This window comes from Periplaneta americana, chromosome 14 (genome assembly GCF_040183065.1).
Source record: "Periplaneta americana isolate PAMFEO1 chromosome 14, P.americana_PAMFEO1_priV1, whole genome shotgun sequence".
In the NCBI taxonomy this organism is placed as follows: Eukaryota; Metazoa; Arthropoda; class Insecta; order Blattodea; family Blattidae; genus Periplaneta; species Periplaneta americana.
In genome coordinates, this window is record NC_091130.1 from 29,211,620 (window position 1) to 29,238,712 (window position 27,093).

The window sequence follows — 27,093 nt, forward strand, 5'->3', positions numbered from 1 at the left end:
GTGTATGATGAATTATCTGACATTTCTGAACGAACTGTAAATATAGTAATGAATTTGTATGTTGGACATCCCTTGACACTACAGTATCCTTCCTATTTCAAGTGAAATGGAATGGGACCATACTTTCAGTAGACAGGTAGATGGACTTTGCAGACCTTTTTCACAAAAGGAATTTCTTACACTCCTTTCTCAATGCAGTAGTCTCTCATAGTTTGTGTTCATCTGTTGACTTGTTTTTCATCTACTAATAGTTTATGTGGTGTTCTGTCAGATTAAACTAAAAATGCCTAAAGAGAAGTCCACTAAATCCTTTTTAATTAAACAGTGGATTTCAGGCAATAGTGACTATTCAAGTGACAGTGATGTAGTGTATTGTCAGATATGTGAGAAGACTGTGAAATGCGAGATAAAGTTTCAACTAGAACAGCATTCGAAAACAAATGCACATCCCAGGTCAAAACAAAAGGGTAAGAACACGCAACAGTACTTTTAACTCAGACGAAAACACGTTCTGAAGTTAGTAAATTTTCTGCTGATCTTTGTAAAGCTTTTGTATGCAGTAACATTCCACTGCATAAATTAAATAATCCACATCTACAATCATTTCTTCAAAAATATTGTCTTAATCAAAGGAATGAAACATGTATATCATTGAATTAAAATGAAATAATTCCTTTGGTTAGTGCATATTGTTTTGCTTTTAGTGCATATTTTCAACATTTTTAGTGCATATTTTCATGCATATTTTAGGTATTTTCAGTGCATATATATCCGGGCCCTAGTTATAACATACAGAACTATAATACAGAGGATACCAAATTCCTCAATCATAAATGTTGCTGAAAATATAGGATATCGTCTAGGTCTTCTTATTTTATACCCCAAGCATGAAACCAAACCATTTTTACCCTATTACTACACATTATGTTAGTGGATTATAGCAATTTTTTTTAGTTGTTGGGTTGGATTTTCTTTTGCCAATTTTATTAAGAATATTAATATTAATAAAAGGGTTAGATTACTGGTTGTTCTGTATGGTTGTGAAGCTCTCACTTTGAGAGAGGAAAATAGGTTAAGGGTGTTTGAGAATAAAGTGCTTAGGAAAATATTTGGGGTTAAGAGGGATGAAGTTACAGGCGAATGGAGAAAGTTACACAATGCAGAACTGCACGCATTGTATTCATCACCTAACATGATTAGGAATATTAAATCCAGACGTTTGAGATGGACAGGGCACATACCATGTATGGGCGAATCCAGAAATGCGTATAGAGTGTTAGTTGGGAGACCTGAGGGGAAAAGATTTTTGGGGGGGCCGAGACACAGATGAGAGGATAATACTAAAATCAATTTGAGGGAGGTGGGATATGATGGTGGGAACTGGATTAATCTTGCTCAGGATAGGAACAATGGCTTATGTGAGGACGGCAATGAACCTCCAGGCTCTCTAAAAAGCTATTTTTAAATAAGTATCAATAAAAGGGGAAAGGGATGCGAAAGTTATTAGCTTGTGTAATTTGATATTCGAACGTAATTAATAATATTAATAAAGGGGTAAAGGAACTGGCCACCCTAGCCCTTTATCTCGTTAGTTGCCTTATAAGTGATGCCTTACTGTTGTCACTTATGAAGTTCAAACCTGTCTTAGGACAGTTCACAATATTAATAAATAATACAGTAATAATAAATAAACAGTATACATTTTAAAGTGACATTCGGTTTTTGGAGTTTGCATTAATCATTTAATGTGATCAAATAAAATAAAAATTAGTTTAGTCTCAAACTAGTTAATTTAATGTTGCCAGACAAAATAAATTTTAATATTGGATCAATCATAAGCAGAACAGAGTGGAAGCATTTTGTGAAATTGACATGGAGTTGTCATGCTTCATAATGTCGTTCAATTGCATCATTCGACTTTCTTAAAGAATGACCAATCCTCTTCCATTTATGCTTTTTAATTTGGATATCAGTGGGTTCTTCATTGGCTAGTTTCCATAAATTTGCTTATTATTACTGGCCAGTAGATATTTAAAATACTCCTCAGACATCTGTACAGCTTTTACATTGCTTCTGAATATTTTTAATTTTGTGCTTATAGAGATGTATGTATTCTCCCAAATATGATAAAGTTGGACGAATATGGAATTTGCTCTCTTTATTCTATTAATAACATCATGAAATGTTCCACCAGTTTGGCTAACTGTACTCCTGAGATAAGTGAATGAAGAAACTGATTCTATTGCCTTCCAATCATTTGTTTTCTCTGAGTTTTAGAACTTTTGTTTGTTTTATTTTTCCAGTATTGATTTTCAAGCCTGCTGAACCAGAAATTTTATGCAAAGAAACTGACTAGTAGGTGGTTGTTCATTTTGTTGTTGCATCTTCAAGCCTCTGCATATGGCTTAGGTCGAGCTTTCAAAATTGTAATTTTATACCAACAGATAACCTATATATATTTTAATTTGAAAATTTAAAAATTAATATGCTAAAAATAGAAAGGAAATAATAGTACATTATGCAACGAGCCTATAATGGTAGTAATTAAGATGTGAGTATGTTCATGAAACTCGCTTGCGCTCATTTCATAATTTTCATATGAGCATTTTAATTACCATTATAGGCAAGTTTCATACGACTTTTTATGCTCGACCATATTTATAACTTGAAATTATTCATAAGTATTTATATTATTCTTATCTGACTGGGGAGCGGAAGTGACTTTGCGCAATATCTCGTAAATTGTGAGATGTGCGCAGATGCGAAAGTATTGATTTTTCCGAGGAACAAATGTCATTGACCTTGATATAATCTAGAGAGTAAAATGAACATTAATCTTGATATAACCTGGAAATTGATTTAGACATTGAAAAACGAGATGACAAATTGAATTTATTTGAATATTATTTACAATTAACGCTAATTATTATAGTAACAGAACATAACCTTTTGTGACAGTATTGGATTTCCAGCCTCCGTGATGTTTCGCTAGTTGTCTTTCGATTGCATATCCGAGAATAATCGATACTTGCGCTTTCATATTGCTTTCTGATTGGTGGAAAACCTGAACTTTAATGAATAGGTGTACTTTAATGAGGTCCATTAAAGGGCTGTTACCAGGTGTATAATTACTACATTTCAGCATGGTCGAGCATAAAAATAATTTTCACTCACATGACATACGACTTAAGAGGATCTTAGAGTCCAGTTTGAAAATAATAGAAGAAAATACGAGCAGTATACAGATATACTTTATTCAGTCATGAAATACGGTACGATTGATTTCACTTTTCACATACAACCATTATTAAAACAAAGTTGGTTGTTCCATAGAACAGAAATATTATGTAACAAAAATTTAAAATTTTTTCAGAAAAAATTCGAAAAGTCAAGTGTGATAAATAATACATAATTATGTACACTTAAATAAATTTACATATGTCGTAAAAAAATTTACACTTTTTTTTTTTTTCATTAATTCATACTTTGTCAGCGTACATACATGCATATAGGCCTCCCCCTGCAGGAGATAACAGTTCACATCGGTCCATTTCACACCACCAAAACATTTATACTTAAATTCAAGTCTTGACATATTGGAAACTGTACAGTCACATCAATTATTCGATAGCTATAAGGAACTTATATTAAGTTGTGCATGACGAGCGTAATTAAGGTCTTGCATAAATTATACTTGAGCTACATGTAATAGATCACAACCCATTATCATTGGAATATATTGTTATTCGTGAAGAAACACTCTTCCTAATGTAATCGGCCTATTGTTGTATGTAATGAGTTGAAAATCATCTTGTTTAATTCCTACTGTTCATCTATTTAGTGACTTCTTGCTGTTCACTGTGAGGATTTGTATACTTCAGTTGAGACTATCCTTGCAGGTGTCTAATTAGCCGTTTTAAAATAGCAAATTGTATATTCCTGGAGAGTGATACCAAGAGAAAAAAATAACTGATCCAGAAACTGCTGATCTGCAAGAACTGTTCCATTAAATACAAACGTTAGCATCTCTTGTGAGATCAGGGAATAAAACCACTACACTGAGCAATGTTTTTACTCTTCTTAAATTTCACAGTGCCATAAAAAGGGGAAGCATTTAATTTACAAGTACCATTCTCTGTGAGAACAGGCAGTTCGTCAACTAGTGCACTATGTGCTTTGTGTGGAATCTTGATACTGAATGGAATATGGAATGAGAAAGCAAGCACATATTGTTTCACTTTACGTTTCCAGGTGACACAGATGGCAATGTAATAGCTTCCGTCTCTGCGATATTTTACTGTGGAATGTATTGATATTCTATACTATTTTAGGCATTGAAGTCGATGTTGGATAGGCTCTCTGATGTACATACACACGATATCTAAGGGGCTCATTCCTATTGCGTGATGACCGGTTGCTGTGCTGCTTGGACCATACTGAGCTTCAAGTCCCTAGCAAGATGAGAGATGTCTACAACAGAGTCCACCATTTCCTGAACTGCGGTGACACTTGGAAACTGGAGAGCTGCCTTCTTGGTTTTGTGTACGGTCGCTGCAAGGGCCTCGGACAAGGCATTGGCACACTGTAGCACTCGCGCCCTCACCTCGGGACGCACCACATTGCGATGCACCGTGTCTCCGATGTGAACTAACCTGTGGGCACTGAGCACAACGAACTTACCATGTGCGAGGAATACTTTAGGGGGTTGGTTGTGTTCTACAGTCTGGAGGAACGCGTCGATGGCATGGGTTAGATGCGTGGTGTAAGTTACTGTTTGGGCTGCATAGAAAGTTAAGACTTGCCGATCATTAGGGTCTAATTCACCATCACCTGCTGCCGCCTTAGGTTCACTTATGACTGCTGCCGATTCTGCTTCTTTCACAAGTACATCGTAGGATTTCCGAAGTTCTGCTGGAAGAGCGTCACGAATTTCTGCATGCTGCTGAGCAACACTCTCCCTCGATTCCAGATTAACATAATCATAGTCTTCAAGCCATTCATTGTTGTTGTTTCCAGGAGGAGTTGAAGCCCTCTTGAAAAGTAGTGTGGAGTTGCCTTGTATGAACGATGCTGTTTGCCTCACATCTTCTGTGAGTGCCCTGGCACATGCAACGAGTTGGTCGAGAGCATCTGGTGGTTGTGGAGTTGTCCGTTTTCCTTCTGCTTGGTCATCTTCTGGGCGAACAAGAGCGTCGATGGACCATTCCATGCCATCTAATGTTGCGGCTGCCTCCTGAACAAGCCTGTCTGCATCTCGTAATGCCTTGACTAATGGTCGTAATTTCACTGCGAGGCCTTTATCAGGAGCCCTGCCTGCATTTCCTAATGCTCCTTCACCGAACTCGGCGAGGTCGTGGAGAGAGGTGCGCAGCCTCACCACTGCCAACTTTATATCCATTAATTTTGGCTCAAGCCGCTCTTTGCAGCGCCACTGAGGTCCTGCATATCCGAGCAGTCTGGAAATGGCAGCAGTGGCTTCACTTTGCAGCCTAGCCAAAGAATCAAGAGCCGAATTCAGCTCCAATGGAAGTTCACGAGGTGTAGGATTTGGTGCTGGTACGTCATACAGCTGCAAAAGATAAAAGAAGTACAAATTAATACATGTACCTGTAACTTACACAATATGAATTTAATTATGTAACAACATAGAATACAGTACAAATTCATTAATGATTAGGATATGTTGTACAGAACAATTAAATCACAGGCTGAAATAACTTTAATGCAAATTTGCTCTGGCTTCTTTTCAGTGCTCATAATACTTTTATGCTCGACCATGCTGAAATGTAATTATACACCTGGTAGCAGCCCTTTAATGGACCTCATTAAAGTACACCTATTCATTAAAGTTTAGGTGTTCCACCAATCAGAAAACACCATTGTAGCAATATGAAAGCGCAAGTATCGATTATTCTCGGATATGCAATCGAAAGACAACTAGCGAAATGTCACGGAGGCTGGAAATCCAATACTGTCGCAGAAGGTTATGTTCTGTTACTATAATAATTAGCGTTAATTATAAATAATATTAAAATAAATTCAATTTGTCATCTCGTTTTTCAATGTCGAAATCAATTTCAAGGTTATATCAAGATTAATGTTCATTTTACTCTCTAGATTATAGCAAGATCAATGACATTTGTTCCTCGGAAAAAATCAATACTTCCGCGTCTGCGCACATCTCACAATTTACGAGATATTGCACAAGGTCAGTTCCGCTCCCCAGTCAGATAAGAATAACATGAATACTTATGAATAATTTCAAGTTAGAAATATGGTCGAGCATAAAAAATCGTATGCAACTTGCCTATAATGGTAATTAAGATGCTCGTATGAAAATTATGAAACGAGCTTGCGCTCGCGTCTTAATTACTACCATTATAGGCTCGTTGCATAATGTACTATTGTACTACGTGCCCAAGTTAAATCTGCATCTGGAAAGAATGTGAATCATCATTCCCTCTCCTTCTCCCTCCGGCCTTTGTGACCTATGAGTAAATACTAAGCTGATAAAGAGGTGTTTACTGTTCGTGTCAGCAAATTGTATGCGATAGTGGTGAATACACGTATATCGGAGGTGCTGAAAGTATTATGCCCGTATAAATAATGTAAAAGTGTTAATATTATGCACGGTATTTCTTACACATTATATACATTATCTCACTTATTGGATTCCCATCATAACCTAGACACACGATCACAACACTCCTCAATATTATCCATTCCCTCCCACCGAACATCCTCATAATCATCTTCTTTCACTGTGGCTGTTCCTCGGCTTTGGAATTCCCTACCAAGTAATGTCAGGGACTGTCACACATCAAACCAATTTAAGAATAGGCTAACGAAATATTTTTCTAACAATTCAGGTTTCTCAATGTTTAATGGTCATTTATATCACAGATAAACATCTAAATTATCTCATCATCATCATCATCATCATCATTATTATTATTATTATTATTATTATTATTATTATTATTATTATTATAACTATTTCTTACCAATGTTTATTATTGTTACACTAACATTACTTATCCAACTTTCATTATTTACTTTCATGTTGTTTTATGGTATAGATACAGACGTGGACAAATTATTAGCAAAATTGAAGATTTTTATTATATATTTTTTCAAAATATGATTCTTCAATTTAGACTACAGTTGACATTTTTGCGTATTTCCAAATTATTAGCAAAATTGAAGCTTTGTATTGTATATTTTTATAAAATTCAACTCTTCAATTTGGACTACATTTGATATTTTTGCATATTTACAAATTATTAACAAAACTGAAGGTTTTCATTATATATTTTTACAAAATTCGATTCTTCAATTTGGAATACAGTTGACATTTTGGATATTTCCAAATTATTAGCAAAACTGATGATTTTTATTTTATAGTTTTACAAAATTTGACTCTTCAATTTAGACTGTAGTTGACATTTTTGCTAATTTACAAATTATTAACAAAATTGAAGATTTTTATTATATATTTTTACAAAATTTAACTCTTCACTTTAAACTACAGTTGACATTTTTGCATATTTTTGTCTACTGTAATGATAGAAATATGCAAAATTGTCAACTGTAGTCTAAATTGAAAAGTCAAATTTTGTAAACAGAATTATCATAAAAATCGTCAATTTTGTTAATAATTTGTCCACGTCTGTATTAATGTAATAACTATGTAAGCAATTGTATTCAATTAGAATTAGAGTCTGGCTGGGCGGAAGAGAAGGCCTACTGGCCTTAGCTCTGCCAGATTAAATAAATAAATAATTAAATAATTATTATTAACTTCACTCACAGACGAAACAGTAGGTTGTACACTAACAACTAGAGCAATTAGAGATACTAGCACTTGTCTCTTGCATTCACGGGATGCAAATTTAACTTGGGGACATAATATGTGTGTTAATCTTTCAAACAATTTCAGGGAAAATCTTGTATATTACTTTATTAGAATGACTACACCATTACTAGAGTTTCTGCTTTCCATGCTGGTAACCTGAATTCGAATCCTGGTGGGTCCAACTGGAATTTGTAGTGGACAAAGACAGACAGTGTTTAGTGATAGGTTTTTGTGAGATACTCCCATTTCCTCTACTAGTATGCCAACATTGCTCTATTAATTATAATCATATGTTATGTACCCAGTAGTTCATCTCTTATGGTGCACTAAGGGCAAAGCCTTCATGGTGGCTGAAAGAACTACAAGCTGCCTGACAATAGTAGGCCAATTATGGTAAAGCTAAAAATATAATATTTATAACTGATCTACAGAGGTATATGGCTCCATATGACAAAATTTTCTCTTCTCTATAAAATTCATTAGACAATTGTAGGTTCTTATGTCGCACTCCCAGTGAAATATTGTCGTAAGTCGAAAATTGCGTCTTGTAAAGATATGCTATTTCCTGCTAAAATACTGCTGTAAAAATGTTTTAACAAATAGATTCCAAAACCTTTGATAATTTACCATTTTATTATTACAAATTCCTACCTCCAACCAGTAAAACTTACTTACAGCTTTTAAGGAACCCAGAGGTTCATTGTCGCCCTCACATAAGCCCGCCATCGGTCCCTATCCTGAGCAAGATTAATCCAGTCTCTATCATCATATCCTACCTCCCTCAAATCCATTTTAATATTATTCTTCCATCTACGTCTCGGCCTCCCCAAAGGTCTTTTTCCTCCGGCCTCCCAACTAACACTTTATATGCATTTCTGGATTCGCCTATACTTACTACTACATGCCCTGTCCATCTCAAATGTCTGGATTTAATGTTCCTAATTATGTCAGGTGAAGAATGCAATGTGTGCAGTTCTGCGTTGCGTAACTTTCTCCATTTTCCTGTAACTTCATCCCTCTTAGCCCCAAATATTTTTCTAAGAACCTTATTTTCAAACACCGTTAATCTCTGTTCCTTTCTCAAAGTGAGAGCCCAATTTTCACAACCATAAGAACAACTGGTAATATGTTTTATAAATCCCAGCTTTAAGGTTTTTTGACAGCAGATTAGATGACAAAAGCTTCGCAACTGAATAATAACAAGCATTTCCCATATTTATTCTGTGTTTAATTTCCTCCCGAGTGTCATTTATATTTGTTACTGTTGCAAATGTGTGGTTTCGTAACAAGTTGTTTTTTACGGTGATGGGATGTTAGCCCTTCACCCAGTTCCCAGTTGGGAGCAGTAAAACAGTGTGTGAAATTATTTACGAAAGTAATAAGTGATTTTCGACATACAGCAGTATTTTACCGGGTGTGCAATATGCCATATGACCCCCATGACAGCACTGTTTCAACCTAATGATTGAGGGAGAGTCTCTTGTTAGCTTCAAAATGAGGAGAGATTAAAGGTGAAAATACCTGCTGCTGAATCTGGTGTAGTTGCAACTGAGGTCCGCCTCTGGTAGGTCGTGGCACATCATACTCCGACGCTAGTGCAAGACTGGATCTGTTGGAACTGGACATCGAGTCTGCAGTGAGAGAACTGGCGGAACTGCTGGGTGTCAGCTGCTGTTGCTGTTGTAGCAGTAGAACATTGCCTCCTGCCGGTGTGGTGCCCAGTGGTCGAGGCACATCATAGCTGTCAGTTGAGTCTCGCCGACCTGGAGATGCTGCATTTGCTGGAGGAGCAGGAGATGTGCGCCAACAGGAGCGTGGTGTGTCGTAATTGGCTGGGACTGGCGTGGCCCTTGGAGGAATATCATATGATTCACTTCCTCCACTTATGTCCACTGGCTGATCACCAGAGCCAGAAGAACGTGGTGGAGGGACTGAGTATCGACCTGAAATTGATTAGTTTGCATAAAATGAAATGAATCAAGCTGATGGTTACAAATAAATTGCAATTATAATCTGGCTATGGACTTTGACCCTTATTCAATTTCATCAGCAGTCTTTCACTGCAACTATGTATGTATGTATGTAACCAATGCCCATCCACTTCGCTTTACGTGATTCGGGTTCCACGTATTGCGGATAGATGGCAATACATCACTTCGGCGGCCACACTGTACATGATGTGTATCTGTGGAGAGTTATGTCGTGTACTAGGGTGAGTGTAGTGTAGTGTAGGGAAGGGGTGATGATGATGAAGGGAGAAGGGGAAACCTGGTGCCGGCACTTAGCCTACTCCTGTCAAGGGGGCTAAACAACAACAACCTCTTTGTATGTAATGATGTCATTTTAATTAATGAATGTACAATACTTTATACCAGAGTCTCTCAAACTTTTTTGAAGTGGGGACCACTTTTTAAAGTCAGAACAGTTCCGCGGACCACCTTACTCTTGTTCCCTTCAAAAGCAAATTTATCATTTTCGAAGCATATTTTAATACCAGTATACTTATATTTTAAAATTGATTTAAAGTTCGGTACTTTGGTCCCCTGTTATGAATTCAGGTGGTCCCTGGCTGGGTTACAGGCGCGGCGCCAGATGTACAGGGAAAAGATGGCGAGAAACACCACGTGTGCTTTAAACCCCTCTTTTGTTGCTGAGAGTAGAGTGGGAAGTCGATAGACGGGTAGGGTAATAAATTTCATAAAATGTCAGTACTGAGAGAAAAAGTGATATTCGATTGCCATGTGTCATTTCCAAACTCTGACATTTTAAGCTATAGTGAGATACGCAATTCGTTTGAATTTTTATTTTCTTCTGTCTTTTTTGAAGGACCACAAGGGCAGACCTCGAGGACCACAGGTGGTCCGCAGACCATAGTTTGAGAAACGCTGCTTTATACTGTAAAACAAAATTTAGAACTAAACAAAAATCTGAGTGGGTTGTATCGGAATTGTGCGAGGGTTGTAGGCACAGTAATTTTGTCATTGTAACGAAAGAGGTACTTCGATTTATTATAAAAGCAGAAAATCATTTTTTACAACAACAACCTATATATTTTTCGTTAATGATACTAATTAAATTATGGTTTATTTAACGACGCTCGCAACTATCGAGGTTATATCAGCGTCGCCGGTGTGCTGGGATTTTGTCCAGCAGGAATTCTTTTACATGCCAGTAAATCTACTGACATGAGCCTGTTGCATTTAAGTACACTTAAATGCCATCGACCTGGGCCAGGATCGAAACCGCAACCTCGAGCACAAAAGGCCAGCACTATAACAACTGCGCTACCCAGGTCGACGTTAATGATACTTTTTTTTTTTAGCTTATAATTGCAAAATAAATGAAACTGTGCTAGAAAGAGTGGGTGAAGAAAGAATAATGCTGAAACTGATCAGGAAGAGAAAAAGGAATTGGCTGGGTCACTGACCGAGAAGAAATTGCCTACTGAAGGATGTACTGGAAGCAATGGTGAAAGGAAGAAAAGTTTGGGGCAGAAGAAGGTATCAGATGATAAACAATAATATTTATGGATCGTATTCAGTGACTAAAAGGAAGGCGGAAAATAGGAAAGATTGGAGAATGCTGGGTTTGCAGTGAAAGACCTGCCCTTAGGTAGGAAACTATGAATGAATGATATAAATTATTAACTATTATTCTAAGTGACGTGGTTAAATAATCATAGGCGGAAAAAGTAGAATTGGCTTTGTGGGGAAAATCGTATTGTGCCAGATTTAATGGTTAATCTCAGCCTATGTATTGTACCTTCCCAGATACGTTTTTGTCGTGATTGAAAGGTGCTCACAGTGTACAAAAAAAAAAAAAAAGTAATAAAAGAAAAGCGGAAACCTGAGAGGGGGGAGTCGCTGTTATTCCATTCCCCTCATCTAGAAAATGTTTAGTTTTGCAATTTAATTGTTCTAATTCGAACGTGCCGCAGTATCAAGCACAGGAATTATATTGAAGTCAGAATAGGAGGACTATACCTTAAGTCGATGTAGATTTTGTTACTCTGACCATGAAAAAATTAGAGAAGGAAAAACGTTTATGGATGAATATTCAAATCTAAATATGTACTTTTTTTTAAGTTCAAGGGGTAGGGGTTCAAACCCAGTAACTCCCACCCCCTTGCGTACATTCCTGACAGTTCCTTTTTATGGGTATCTCTGTATTTTTTGGAACTCCTATCGTACAGGGCAGTATGATTGGAAACATGATTAATTAGTTTCATTATTTAATGCGAGAAATTATTAAATACATTAATGTTTTTCAGCAATATTGTGTTTTTTTTCTCTTGTACGGAGGAGAGACTCCAAGGCTTACACTGCAGCCTGAGGCTTATTGTGCTTATCACTCCTATTCTTGTGAACGATTTGGGTAGCCGAACGGCCGCGCTCTTGTACAAGTACAGCACGCAGCACCGTGAACTTAATCCGGACTATTGTATGGGTGATGATATGTGAATTAATGATGGCGAAATGAGTCCGAGATCCAACGCCGAAAACTACCCAGCAATTCTGCTTCAGTTGGTTGAGGGGAAAAAAACCTCAACCAGGATTTGAATCCGGGCCCACTCGTTTCATAGCCAGATATGCTGACTATTACTCCACAGCGGTGTACGCCATATTGTGTTGTCATTCGTTTGTTTGATAAATGAACGACTATCATATCTGTTCTTGAAACTAAGTCAATCCAGAGCAAAAGGGCTTATACTTTTTTTTTTTTTTTAAGATGGGACATGACAGTTAAGCGGCCGAGCTTGGAACTATAGTGCTATGTTGTCAAAATGGACTACCATGCTACCAGCTGATGGAAGCTAGCAATTGACGTTAAGATGGCTGACGTCAAAACATTCATTGACAATTGATGCAAAGGTAAGAAAACAATACAAAAACCGACAGAGAATCAAACACAAAACGTACCAATGCTAACATTGTGTGTACAATAAAGTCCCCAATAGAGCTATAAGCACTCGCCATGTGGAAATGGTAAGTTTGGCAACTCAACCGTTGTTACCATAGCAACAGGCCTACCACTCTATGTGACATTCAGTTTTTTTTTCCGATCGCAACGCTCCTGTCATGTCCCGTCTTCCAAAAAAAAAAAAAAAAACAAGTTTTTTTTTTTTATAGAAATATAATTCTAAGCCCTCTTGATCCAGAGCGATGAGCGCCAACGCAGATCGTTGCAGACCGCGCTGAACATTGTGAAGAAATCAGTTCCACGTATTTACACTTGCTACTCGAGCGGCGATGATCGCCATAGGTCAGTATTTTGTGGAGTAAAATCGTAATTTTAGATAATTTCAATTAAAACATAGCATCGTGGCTGAAACATTTAGGGTTTTAAAACGATATGAGTGAAATGAAACAATCTACAGTGTGCGAGAAACAGCAAATATTTCGAAAATCATGCCGTGAAAGATTTTATCATCGGAGGAATTCGACCCCTGCTTCAAGTTAAACAAATTTGAAATATTCATCTAAAAGGTAAGTTGAAAGGCTACAAATACTTACACATTATTATTATAGCATTATTATTATTTGTCTAAAGAAATGTTTCATAATTCGATGCATAACCTAGCTTTTAAACGCGTTAGTCCTTGCTCATGTTACAAAATGCAAAAATAGGTTTTTATTTAATTAAAAATGTAGATATCTTAGATCACTGTCTATAATATTCTTACCTTGATTCGCATCTACTACAGAGATATGTGCTGTTGGTGGGACATCGTATCTTCCTTGATTTGAAACATTTCTGTTTGGTGGCAAGTCGTACAGGTACACATCACCAAATTTCTGTGGCGTCAGGACCTGAAATACAAATAGGACTTTTATGTGCAGAGAACACAGGTATCGGTGATTGCTTATTTAGTTCAATGGAATATAAAAACACGATTCTTAAGTATTCCCGAAAGTCGGGACGGGTCACGAGGAAAAGCGCAGCCTCTCATGTAATTAAAAAAAAAAAAAAGAAAAAAAGAAGAGGGATTGGGGTGTACGATATTGCCCACGAACACTCCAGAAAATTATGTAAAGAAACCTATATAATACGCAGAATAACATACTGTACATACTTCGAACCGAGCTTGTGCGTCGAGTTGTGAGCGTGAATTTTATTACATTAAATACATCGGTTGGAAATGTTAGGTTAGGTTTGCCTCTCTCCGTATAGGTTAGCAGAGAATTGTATTGTCAATCCGTACAACGCTAAACTGGAGAATTTGCTACGGTAGCTTCGAACTGTGCCGTTACGGTTACGACCAACTTTAACTAAATACACAATGTCGCCAACATAACATGGCGTTGTTAGAAGGAGAATTTTTTTTTTCTTCCTACCTCCTTCGTTCTCAGAGAGATAGCACCACTGTTAGCGACAAGATGTATTTTCGTAAATATTGCGAGTAGATTACGTGGCTTAGATGAGGGGCTCGCGTCAGGAACAATTTTGCTGTGGCGCTTGCGTGGACCACTCATGCAGTGGCAGTGTGATCCTTACTAGAATTTATTTTTGTGTGTACATTCCAGATCAAATCAAGAAGATCCCTTCTTGCTCCGGTTATACATCTTGCATATTATACGAAGGTTAGGTTTGGTTAGTTTAGGTATTTATTATCCAAGTCCGCGCATGCGCAGACAGCCAAAATGACCCTATCGGTCATGGCTCTTATGATAGTTTTTGTTTCGTAATATTCATAAACAATAATATGATGATAGCGGTAAATAATTTCGTGTTCGCTAAATGTTTTCTTTGTAAAAGACGAGGTATTTTCTCTAGACCACAAGTAAAAGGCAACGCGGTCATAATTACGTACTTCACACTTTGGTCAACATTAACCGGAAATTTACTTCTCTTCATTTGAATGATATTCCCTGAAACATACCTTCCCCCCCCCCTTTATTTCGTTGCGATAACCTACTTTAAGATTTTACTACATCTAATTTTCATTTGGTGCATTCAAAACTACGCCGCTGTACTGCATAAACCTTGCACTTGACTAATGGAGTGAATTATTTAAGAATATAGTCGTGAATTTTACTACCACCATTTCGATTGTTTTTTGTTTGACACGGCTTGGTACGGCCCGGTGACTAGTGGCCAGCGAGCAACGTCGACAACTGACTTTGGTCTACCGTGCATATTATCCAGTTGTTCCCAGTACAAAATACAAACATAATGCAGTAAAAATGACTTAACACGATACATTTTTAGTGTACAAATAAGAAGACATTTACTTTGTTGAAATCTTAATAATCTTTCGATTTTATCTCTGCTGTCACTTATGTACAAATTAATTTAGGCCTAATTTTATTTTATTTTCCTGATGCAATTCCATCCAATATCATAAGGCAGAAAAACTGCATTTTCATGTTACATATATACAGAGCGTTTCAGAATAACTACCGTATTTGCTCGCGTAATTTGCGCACCCTATTTTTTAAGGGATTATTTTGAACTTTATTTTTGCTCCGTGTATTTTTTAGCTTCAGAACACTAGCCAATTAAAGAAATAACACTTGTGAACAGTTCATTCTCTATTTCTGTGGCCGGGAGGAAAAAGGTCTTAAGTCAATTTTTTGTGAAAATGAGATTTTTATATATTCTGAAAGCGGAAACAATTCTCTACAATCTGGTAAAACGGCTAAAGTCAAATAAGACTCCTGACTGGATTTATAGAGTGTTACCAAATGTCCTAAGTACTTTTTGAATCGAGCACACACAGAATAAAGGACTTAATATTTAATACTTTATTCCTTACAAACCATCACATGTTTACTTTCCATGATTCCCTATTAAAAAGGTCTAACTTGTATTTTAGCCATTTTATCACATACCGATGCCCTTTCCTTTTAAAACTTTAAGCACGAGGATAAACAGTCCTATAATTGTTTAAGACCCATTTTGCATTCCTAACAATTTACATTTCTCATTTATTTTGACATGAAAAAGGTCTTATGTTTAATAGTCCCTTCTACTCAGTTTGGGTTCAAGTCTTAAAAGGGCTTACGTGCGGCTATTTTTGGAAATAATCAAGAAAATTGTTAAATGAGCAACATTATCTATTTTAGAAGAAATATAAACAAATAATATCCAGGAAAAAAACTCTTAATAAAAAAACTCAACAATTGACACCAATTTCAATCATTCTACTGCTTTCCTGAAAGGTATAACATTTTTACTTAAGACCTTTTTCCTCCCGGCCACAGATTTGTATATTATTATAATGTACCGAAGTACATATGATATTTCCATGCAGATATTCTGCGTCATCATATGATGAAAGAGTAATGGAACAGGATTTGAACCCGGGTTTTCAGCTCTACGTGCTGACGCTTTATCCACTAAGCCACACCGGATTCCACCCCGGCGTGGGAAGAATCGTCTCAGTTTTAAGTTCCAACTCTTTGGTTCCCTCTAGTGGCCGCCCTCTGCACTACGTCATAGATATCTATGAACCTAGGACCGAAGTCCACACATGTGCTGAGGTGCACTCGTTATAAGTGACTAGTTGGCCGGGATTCGACGGAAAACCCGGGTTCAAATCCCGGCGCCGGAGAGAATTTTTCTCCGTTCCATGACTCTTTCATCACAGATTTGTAGCCTAATATTTTTTTACCCTTAAAACTAAAGAGAAAAGGTATTTTACTAACAACTTAAAATTAATGTAACTTTGAAAATATTGAGATTAGGACACATGTTTATATGACATTTTTTGCTCAGAATGTCTTCGTGAATCACCCTGTATATGAAAAGACGTTAGCGGTACAGACCACAACGAGCTGCAGAATGCAGGTAGTTATGAAAGCAGCAATTTGTTGACGTCCACAATTAAACAACCTACTTTTGAACGTAACTAACCGAAAACTTTGTACAACACATCTTTCGAAATTGACAATCTGACAACGCAGGATGCTGAGTAAAAGCAGGAACAAGGCAGACATTGCCCCACCCCGCCCGATGTTTCCATGGCAACGGATATTGCTCTCTCTCGTTGCACCCCCAGTGCCTGCCTATCGATTTAGACTCAGCCTTTGCTGGACCGAGAGGGAAGCTGTGCCACCAAACCACATTACACGCACTACACCCTCATTCCATCAGTCCCGTCTTCCTCATTTTAATGTGCGTATGGGAAGGTAATTGGGCACAGGTCGGAACAAACGTCGGAAATTGCAGGCCTGGAAACGAAGGGGATTCATATTCCTATAAATGTGCTGGCATATAACTCGGAGCCTGTGCATAAATTTGACGTCACGTTCCTAGTCTGCCTTCCGTCTCTAAAGTAAGTCACAAGGGGCCGTATTCATAGACATTCTTAGCGCGGGTTTCCAGTGGATGATCAGCGAACTGATGTTTTTCGTATTCATAAACCAGTGTTAGCGATATGACATGATATGAATCCTGTACAAGTAATCACTCGATAGCCGGGGCTAGTTTAGCACGCTCGTAGTGCGGGCTAGTGAAATATATATGAATAGCACCCAAGTACTTTACTGCATAAAATTCAGGAACAGAAGCGTGTAGTAGCGTATAGCAGAAGGTGTTTTCAAAGGTAACGCCGTATTGCAATCACAATTGGATGAGAAGATTTTTAACAAAAAGCTGAAACACGTCAAACATTATAATTGAAGATTTTTTGAAAAAAGAACCATAGTAAAAAAAAAATGCAAATTTGAGATATTAAGCATATGGTGAGCGGATGACGTGAATATGTTAGGAGAAAATCCACAAACGATTAGGGAAAACACGGGGATTCTTCATCTGACATAATTAGGAACATTAAATCCAGACGTTTCAGATGGGCAGGGGATGTAGCTCGTATGAGCGAATCCAGAAATGCATATAGAGTGTTAGTTGGGAGGCCGGAGGGAAAAAGACCTTTAGGGAGGCCGAGACGTAGATGGGAAGATAATATTAAAATGGATTTAAGGAAGGTGGGATATGATGATAGAGAATGGATTAATCTTCCTCAGGATAGGGACCAATGACGGGCTTATGTGAGGGCGCAATGAACCTCCAGGTTCCTTAAAAGCCAGTAAATAAGTAAGTATGGTGAGCGTATTGTAGCGGTCATCTACTAAATTAGTTCTCAGGGGAGAAAAAACACCATAGTCTATGTCATGGGAGTGGAATTTTTCAGTGGTTTTCATAAAACAACCATAGTCCAAGACTTTTTTTGTGGTCGCTCTAGGTAGCGCAGTTGATATAGCGCTGGCCTTCTGTGCTCGAGGTTGCGGGTTCGATCCCGGCCCATGTCGATGGCATTTAAGTGTGCTTAAATGCGACAGGCTCATGTCAGTAGATTTACTGGCATATGTAAAAGAACTCCTGCGGGACAGAATTTCGGCACACCGGTGACGCTGATATAACCTCGGCAGTTGCAAGCGTCGTTAAATAAACCATAATTTAATTTAAACTTTTTTTGTGAAAACAGTCATTGTTAAGTCAGGACGATTTACAAATATCCCATTCATATCATCTCGAAACATTTATCCATACTATTTTAAACTGCAGTAGATTGGCAGTACTGCTTCTTACGTACGCGGCAAAAGCCACCTCAGAGAAAAATACTTTAGCAGGTGAATTATTGTGTTAGTTATGGAGTCATCTTTAGGTGCAGAAGTAACCCATGGAAGACATGTAAGCAACGAAAGGAGAAGAAACAGGATATAATAAAGAAAAATAAGATTGAAGGAGAGGCACACTTCATCCACAACAGAGTATTTTTTCTTAAATCAACCATTGTCCACAGTTACCTACATTTACACATGTATTTCTATGAGGCAATTTAAGTTATAAATGTACTTCAGTTTTCCCAAGTTTCTACAACACTTTAAGAAATGGCATGATGAATTTCATACTTGAAGTGTCAACAACACCCATGCCAGATAGTTTTATTGTTTCTCCTAAAAATTTGTTTTTGGACTATGGTTGTTTTTTTTTTTTCATAAACCCTTCAATTAGAAACGAGTATTTTTTATCAACAGTAATCTCACTAGATGTTTTGATTTATCTAGAGAAAATCAAAACTCGGGTGGGATTTAATTGACTATTACACGATTAGAAGAAAGTATATAAAGATTAGAAGTAAGGAAGTACTCCAATACAATAAAATATTAATTGACTTACGAAAATACAACTGTCTTCAAATGTATTATTGTACCATCTCAACATTACAAATATTACGCTAGATTCATGCTAGATGGCAGTAGTGTCTTTATACAGACACTGTAATGATTACTATTCAATTTATCTTAATATTAAACAATCTCTGATACGTGACTGTCCATAATATCATATAGCAGAAATTCTTTTTATCCTCTCAGAGCAGAAGCTATAACATAACCTAACTAATATACACAAGTGTTAGAAAAGTTTTAATTAACGACGATGACATAAAAAATAAACATGAATAATTTTAAAAGGAATAATTATTGAATGTACAATTTTCAAATTTGAATGTGGTTGCTGGTTCAATTGATGTTATATTGGACGTGTGCGTAATAGAAGTGGAACTCGTTGATTTAGGCCTACATGGTGTATTCAACTTATTCAGAATTTCCGAATGAATAATTTTAAAAGGAATAATTATTGAATGTACAATTTTCAAATTTGAATGTGGTTGGTGGTTCAATTGATGTTATATTGGACGTGTGCATAATAGAAGTGGAACTCGTTGATTTAGGCCTACATGGTGTATTCAACTTATTCAGAATTTCCGAATGAATAATTTTAAAAGGAATAATTATTGAATGTAGAATTTTCAAATTTGAATGTGGTTGGTGGTTCAATTGATGTTATATTGGAGTGTGCATAATAGAAGTGGAACTCGTTGATTTAGGCCTACATGGTGTATTCAACTTATTCAGGATTTCCGAATGGTGCTCTTCATTTATTTGTAAATCGGATTTCAGAAGATGCATAGGTATGATCAGTGATTTTTATTAATTATTGTTCTTGAATGCCAATGCGAGTCATATTTGAAACTGCTGTGCATCGACTGGAGTGGTTTGTAATTTTATATATATTTTTGACGTCCAGACCAACGCAGTTTCAAATGTTGGCAAACAAAGAAACAAATGCTAGGGACGCGATAAAATTAAACAAATGCTAGGGACGCGATAAAATTGTGCGATAAGCAGCCATGATTGGTTGAAATACATCCTTTCATACCGTTTTATTGGTCAAAAGTAGTATGACGTAGTAAGAGTGTAATAGTCGAAACAAAATATTTTTGCGACTATTGTTGTGCGAGTTACGACGCCGTCGACAATAATTTAATATCGTCTGAAAGAGTATATTTTTTATGAAATACCTACTGAAGATACTGGTTCAAGTTCGAGAATTCGCCATAGGATTACATGTCATTCGCATTACAATTTCACGAAATATCGGAGAAAACCAAACCAGTTAATCTACCCAAGAACCAATGGTAATCATAACGGATAATTCAGTAGGACAAAAAAATCAGTGGCGTAGCATGAAATTTTGAGCAGGGGAAGCTAATTCAAGTTGTCTTTCATGCAATATGAGATAAAGTATTACAAAAATATAGTCTTAAAATAAATAGTAGTCAATGTCAAGTCAGCAGTCGAAGATTGGTTGGAACCTCGTAACACAAATAAGGCATGACCTCAAATGATACGTAGTAAAATATGATTTCACGGTTTAAACATTCAGTATCTCCAACAAATAGACACGTATACGTATAACTTTAGCTCACTCCCTGTCATAGAGGAATCACAATATTAACGGTCAATAGATACAGTACGTAAGTATGCGTCTGTCTTTTGGTTGTGTCCTTCATTGACAGCAAGGGAGTCGGTCATTTTTTTTAGATCACACTTTTGTTCGTACGTCAGTCTTGATAATAGAATTGTCCAAAAAAAATTGAAGTAAATTGGTGTCAGGAACTGTTATTTCGCTCATTATTCATTATATCAGCCACAATGCACACTAACACTTCAACTGAACACAACTGACGAAAAGGGATAACTCGGAAACTACTTATTTTCAATGTCAAAGCTAGCTTCTTGATAGCCTTGCGACCAGGGTAGTTTAGTTAGAAAGGGATGTAAATTCTGCGAGGTGGGTTACACAGAAGAATGAGTGAAAGAAACCAGTCTGCTTGGAAGCTGGTGTATGAAGGCTTCTTGTTTACTGCTGCATCACAAATCATCCTGAGCTGCCGCATCACAATATTTAACGCTTAAATATAAATTATATTAAAATTAATAAATAATTTTGTCCATAGACTGAAGGTTTATTATGAAATTATTAACTGGGGAAGCTGAGCTTTTTAGCTTACATTGACGCTACACCACTGCAAAAAATTAATCTTTACGTAGATTATTCGCCCAACAGTGCATATATAGGGTAAAGATTGGTAATATTGTGATAGTTCTTTTTGAGAATTTATTACAATGTTACTGAACGAGAGAAGGACAGGTTTTGTGCAGCAACTTGTCCACGAACATTCCCTTAATACGTTGACGCAAAAACCGATCTTCTTCTCGCTCAGTAAAATTGTAATAGATTCTCAAAAGGAACAATCATAATATTACCAACCTTAACCCTACTGTGCAATCCCGGTCACCACGTCACTCAAATGAGTGCGCTCCTTGACTTAATATATACCTGTCAATATATATATATATATATATATATATATATATATATATATATATATACACTAGTGGCTTGATCAGCAAATGCTGCAAACTAAGTTCATTAGACGTTCAAATAAACATTTGTCAGATTTATTTTCAATGAAGAATACCAGACATTCGGAAAGTTATTTCCTTCCATAACAATGAAAGATACTCTCTCTCGAGCCAATACTGAAGAGAACCACGCATATAAATATCTACACCACACCGCCATTAAATATATGAAAAAGACCCAACCCCACTTGATTAATAATTATAAAAATATTTGATTTTAATAATATTATTATCTTACGTAAGTTTTATAGCTTTCAGTAACATATACTATATATACTATATAGCCGCCACTCAGTAAAATATAGAAATCAAAATCTAATTTAATTTGTTCTCTAAATCTACTTATATAACCCCAAAACGTTTCACTTTCATATCATCAATATAGCATTAATATGTATAATTAATGAAAAATAGTCACATCATGGCATTAACTACAATAATATTTCATTTCTAATGGTAATGATGTCATCAAACCACCTCAAGTTTTGTAGTTTTTAATATCCAATACACAGCTGTACCCAGAAAATTACACAACACAGAATCGAATCTGTAAATTATTTTTAGTAATTTAAGTTTTTAATAACCAATTTAATTTGAGCTCTAAATATGTCAGCATTCTTGCAGATCATGGTCTTCGTGTAATATTGTTTACTGTAGTATGTGTTTTGTTTTATTCTGAAATGCAACACGGCCGACTTGATGATCGCTGCGCTTCTCCTTTACAATAAAGCGAAGGCCGTGAATGCTATTAGCTAGTTCTCAAAACTGACGACAGATGAATTTTGGAAAATAGGAAAATTATGTTTAAAAATTGACATTTCACTGAAAACTACTACTTTTCCGAAAAACTTTGAGTTCCAAGCTTCAAAATGAGGGGTCATTTATTAAATTCCGTCCAGCCGTTTTCCCGTAATTTCCATTACCAGTTCAAATTATATATATCGAACATAAAGTACGCCCACTAAGGGAAAGTACCGAAGGAGAAAGATTCGATCAGGTGCTGTGGATTGAGCCTCGGCATAGCTCAGTGGTTAGAGCATGCAGTGCGTAGCACTAGAGGTCCCGGGTTCAAACCCCGGCGCCGGAGCGAATTATTCTCCATTAATAACCAATGGTAACCATAGCAGATAATTCTGTAAAATAAATATTTACTACCTAAGACGATTTAGAAGAGGTGTACACTAGACTCCACTATTGATGTTGAAAAGAAAAAAACACAAAGTTTCGAATTATCAGAAAAAAGGGGGTGGGGTTAGAGTCCGATTTACACTTCTTCTAAACAATTCACAGTTGCTTTCAACCTCATTTAGGTCAAGCCTAAGAAGGATACGGACCCAAGCTCACCATGAAACACGAGTGCCGCTCGTAAACCACTAGACTACGCCAGTGGCTTTTATCTAAGAATAATATGATTTACCTATAAGCCTCAGTATGTGCTGTTCCATTCAGGAAAATGTTTTCTCACATACTTATCAATTATTGCAACCCGTTTCTTCTGTCCCGAGCATAACTCTCTTCAATATTGAAAGGAAATCTGTTGATTTAACATGAGTAATAAAGACAGAACACAACAGTCTTTTAAAAGGCTACATCTGCCAAAGTTTTCTTGACCTTGGTGCTAAACGCTGATTTGTTATGTACATATGATTGACTACACCCATGAGAAAGTGTAATCTTCATGTAGTTCTACGCAGCTCGAATTTCAAATTGATCAGGATAATGTTGCTACTGGTCATGAATAATGTAAAGCAGTTCTAGTCTAAAGGTGCATCAATTCCGAATTCAGTCAACACTTCAACTTACGGATTATAGCGATTTTATTTCATTTATACAGGGACATCATTTTATTTTTACTAACATTTTTAATATTAATCTGGCTATACCTTTCTATTAACGATTGACACAGGAAACACCGTTGCTACCCCTTCCACGACTGGAGTTCGATGATACTGGCGTAAAATACAAATCACTTTACTAGGTATAGGAGGGAAGAAAAGTAGTTCATCCAATTATGTAAACTAGGAAATATCACAATTTTTGAGTTTGATAATTTTCATTGGCTTTTATTTAATCAAAATACAGTACTGTATTACCACTTAGTGTTTTTACTCACCAACTGAGCTATCCATTCGGACGTATTAATTATGCAGTGTATATTGTACTTTACAGCTCATTAGCGTACAATATAGAGAATGAAGTTAAATTGAAAAATAATCATAATATGGATATTTAAACACATTTTTTAAAATGGTGGCCGTTCATTTCGATACAGGCTTCAGTTCTTTTGTGCATATTATCACACTATAGACTATTGTACCTAATTCCAATTACCAGTTTCGTCCTTCGTACGAGTAGGCCTAACTCATGTTGAAATAATTCTGTACCTACTCTATAACAGATTACGTACCTTACGTACTGTAAATTCAATCTTTACTTCTGCCCGATCCGAAAAGATCAAATTACTCAGAAATGCTATCTACTGTCCGTTCAAGTTGTTTTGTCGCAGGGTCGTAGAAAGGGGTGTGAATCACATGACAGTTAATTACTTAACGAGGCCCTTTTATTTAAGTTATTTTAAACACTTTTATAATATTACGTAGACGTCCAATTCCTAACAGAAATTAATGTATTCAGAAAAGAGCTAAGATAGCCCAGCTACTATACTTTACATTGGGGGAACAGAAGGAGGTGGGGAAAAGCGGGATGCGACAAACGGACGACAGTACCTGTGCGAAAATATGATTCAATATTGAAAGCTCTTTCGTCACTGGAGAACGCGAACATATTTCTGGAACGTACTATACTCCTAACTCAGTACTGCTTACGCGCCCTCGGCTCTGTGTCGTGAACAGTTGGAAGTTTACTAGTAGAAGGGGTGGGAGTGAAGTACATTCAAAAACTCAGGTACAATAAAAATTAAAGTAAAAATAAAATGATGTCCCTGTACTATCTTTCATTACTTAATACTCAAAGCACCTCGAAAAAATCCTGTCGTACGGTAATGGATGTTTATTATTAGGCCGTATTATTATTATTATTATTATTATTATTATTATTATTATTATTAATTACTTACTTACTTACAAATGGCTTTTAAAGAGCCCGGAGGTTCATTGCCGCCCTCACATAAGCCCGCCATCGGTCCCTATCCTGAGCAAGATTAATCCAGTCTCTATCATCATATCCCATCTCCCTCAAATCAATTTTAACATTATCCTCCCATCTACGTCTCGGCCTCCCCAAAGGTCTTTTTCCCTCCGGTCTCCCAACTAACACTTTATATGCATTTTTGGTCGTCCATACGTGCTACATGCCCTGCCCATCTCAAACTTCTTGATTTAATGTTCCTAATTATGTCAGGTGAAGAAAACAATGCATGCAGTTCTGCGTTGTGTAACTTTCTCCATTCTCCTGTAATTTCGTCCCTTTTAGCTCCAAATATTTTCCTAAGAATCTCATTCTCAAACACCTTTAATCTCTGTTCCTCTCTCAAAGTGAGAGTTCAGGTTTCACAACCATACAGAACGGGCAGGGTGTTTTATAAAACGTGCCTGTAATTTTCTTCCCTTAAGCGATTTGGTATGACATATGGACCGAGTAGTGTGTCGTTAATAATGCCACACTATACATTGACACTAAATCGCACCTGATGAGATCTGACTACAATGGAATATGTACTTATCTACTCCCAAATGTTCTGGTTGTGTGTTTTAAAAATACCATCTCGTGTGAAAGTTGCTTCATCAGTGAACAACACACAACTTGCGAACTGGCACAGTCTAGTATATACAGTCACGAAGCTCAATACGTAATAAATATGCATCTATAGACAGTTGCTAACCACTAGGATCGCTACTATCGCCTCATTACAGACAATGCGAAATAGTATCTGCACAGTCTATTGTTGCTAGCACCCTCACAACTCAAGCTTCGTGACTGTATATACTAGGCTGTGGAACTGGGGTATCACTGTGCTTTGATGCTAAAACCAAATGCACGTCGGTTAGTTCTGTCAGGTTCTAACGCTCCATTTTTTTAATGTTGACTTTCTGATGACCGATCTTTCAATAATGTACGTACTTAAAAGCAACAGACAATGACGAATCAATGCGCATAGCATTAACAAACAATCACAATATGGCAAACAGTCACAACACTAAAACAAGTGCAGCGTCGAACAGGTGCGAGATAGGACACACATTGATTAATGAAAAATGTTTGTTTTAGTACGGGCTATTCCATCTCAAATCGACCGAAATATAGAGAAAATTGACCTTGCAATTTTTAAATACAATGAAACTTTTTCTGTCCGTTGACAACTGTGATACAATGCTTTATGCATCAGAACTTCATAGTGTTTAAATTAAAAATATTTAAATTTATCGTATTTTCATAAAATTAGCAACTTTAAACTGTTTTGGCTCCGAAACCCTTTCACCCAATGATAAAAATCATGGTTTATTTTGATGCTGAGAAATTAAAGTTTATATTGACATGTAAACAGTTTTTCTTACTTTTTATGGAAATGGAGAAATTTAGATTTTTCTTCATTAAGACGCCTTTGACCACGAAAAAATATTTTTAAAATATATGGTTAGATTCCGCATTGAAAGTACAAATAAACACATATTTTTTACTGGTGCACCGTTGATAAAAAAATATTGAAAATATCAAATAAAGAAAATAATTAGTACGCGCGTGAAGTAACCAGCTGACTGTGAGACGGGAGCTAGCCGAGACAAGCAAGGCGAGGAGACAAACACGTGATGTTTCGTCTAGTAGCGCATAGCTGGGCTAGCTTTATCACAAGTTTTCATAAACACAGGAGTAAAATGACGCCCAACGCTCGCTTATCTTCAGCTCTCGGCCAGTGCGTGCGGTACTGCGCCGTTCAAGTCTAGGCGTGTGAAAATAATTTATTTAATATCCTCGAAACTTATTGCCGCGCTACTAAGCAAACAATGCCGAATCCCTCTTAATAATGCAAGGTTTTTTCTCAATATTTTTTTTACATTTTTACAAATTCGCAAAAAGCCTAAAAGTAAGTAAAATCAGATTATCTGTCTCCCTGTATAACATAACCTACCAAATGTCAGATTCAAAATGAGCTCCCGTTCAATGTTCTGCAGTAAATGGTTCCATAGTTCTGAGCGCTGAAAGAGGCTTGTTTTTATAAAATACGCTAAATTTGTCGCTCAATAATACGAAAACCGTTTGACCTTCGATAGTATAGGCTATTTTTGAAACTGCACTGTCCTCAGCACCTTGTATAAATAGGGAAAAAATTAGAGTATTAAAAAAATGCGAGGTTTTTTACTGATCGATTTCATGTGGAATAGCCCGTACACTCTATTTATCATGTTCTTCTGTGACTTAAGTTTTGAATTAACCTGTATATCGAATTGATGTATGGGTGATGAATAACTAATACATGGATAGATTAATGATAGTCTATATGGATTTCTGAAGGACAGTCAATATTTCCGACCATTAAAAATTAAATAAGTTCACTTGATTTCG

The 27,093-nt window shown here is 36.5% G+C and overlaps 1 protein-coding gene across 3 annotated transcripts in view; it reads right to left on the minus strand.

Moving 5' to 3' along the window:
- Positions 1-3,229: 3,229 nt before the first annotated feature.
- p130CAS (Serine_rich_CAS and FAT-like_CAS_C domain-containing protein p130CAS) overlaps positions 3,230-27,093 on the minus strand; it is a 425,855-nt gene continuing 401,991 nt past the window's right edge. For all 3 annotated transcript variants that reach the window (XM_069845127.1, XM_069845128.1, XM_069845129.1), the window contains exons 4-6: positions 13,539-13,665; positions 9,377-9,798; positions 3,230-5,569 (exon numbers count right to left, since the gene is read on the minus strand). In XM_069845127.1, the coding sequence (XP_069701228.1) occupies positions 4,397-5,569; positions 9,377-9,798; positions 13,539-13,665 (1,722 nt within the window). In that variant the 3' untranslated portion in view covers positions 3,230-4,396. The remainder of the gene's footprint in view (positions 5,570-9,376; positions 9,799-13,538; positions 13,666-27,093) is intronic.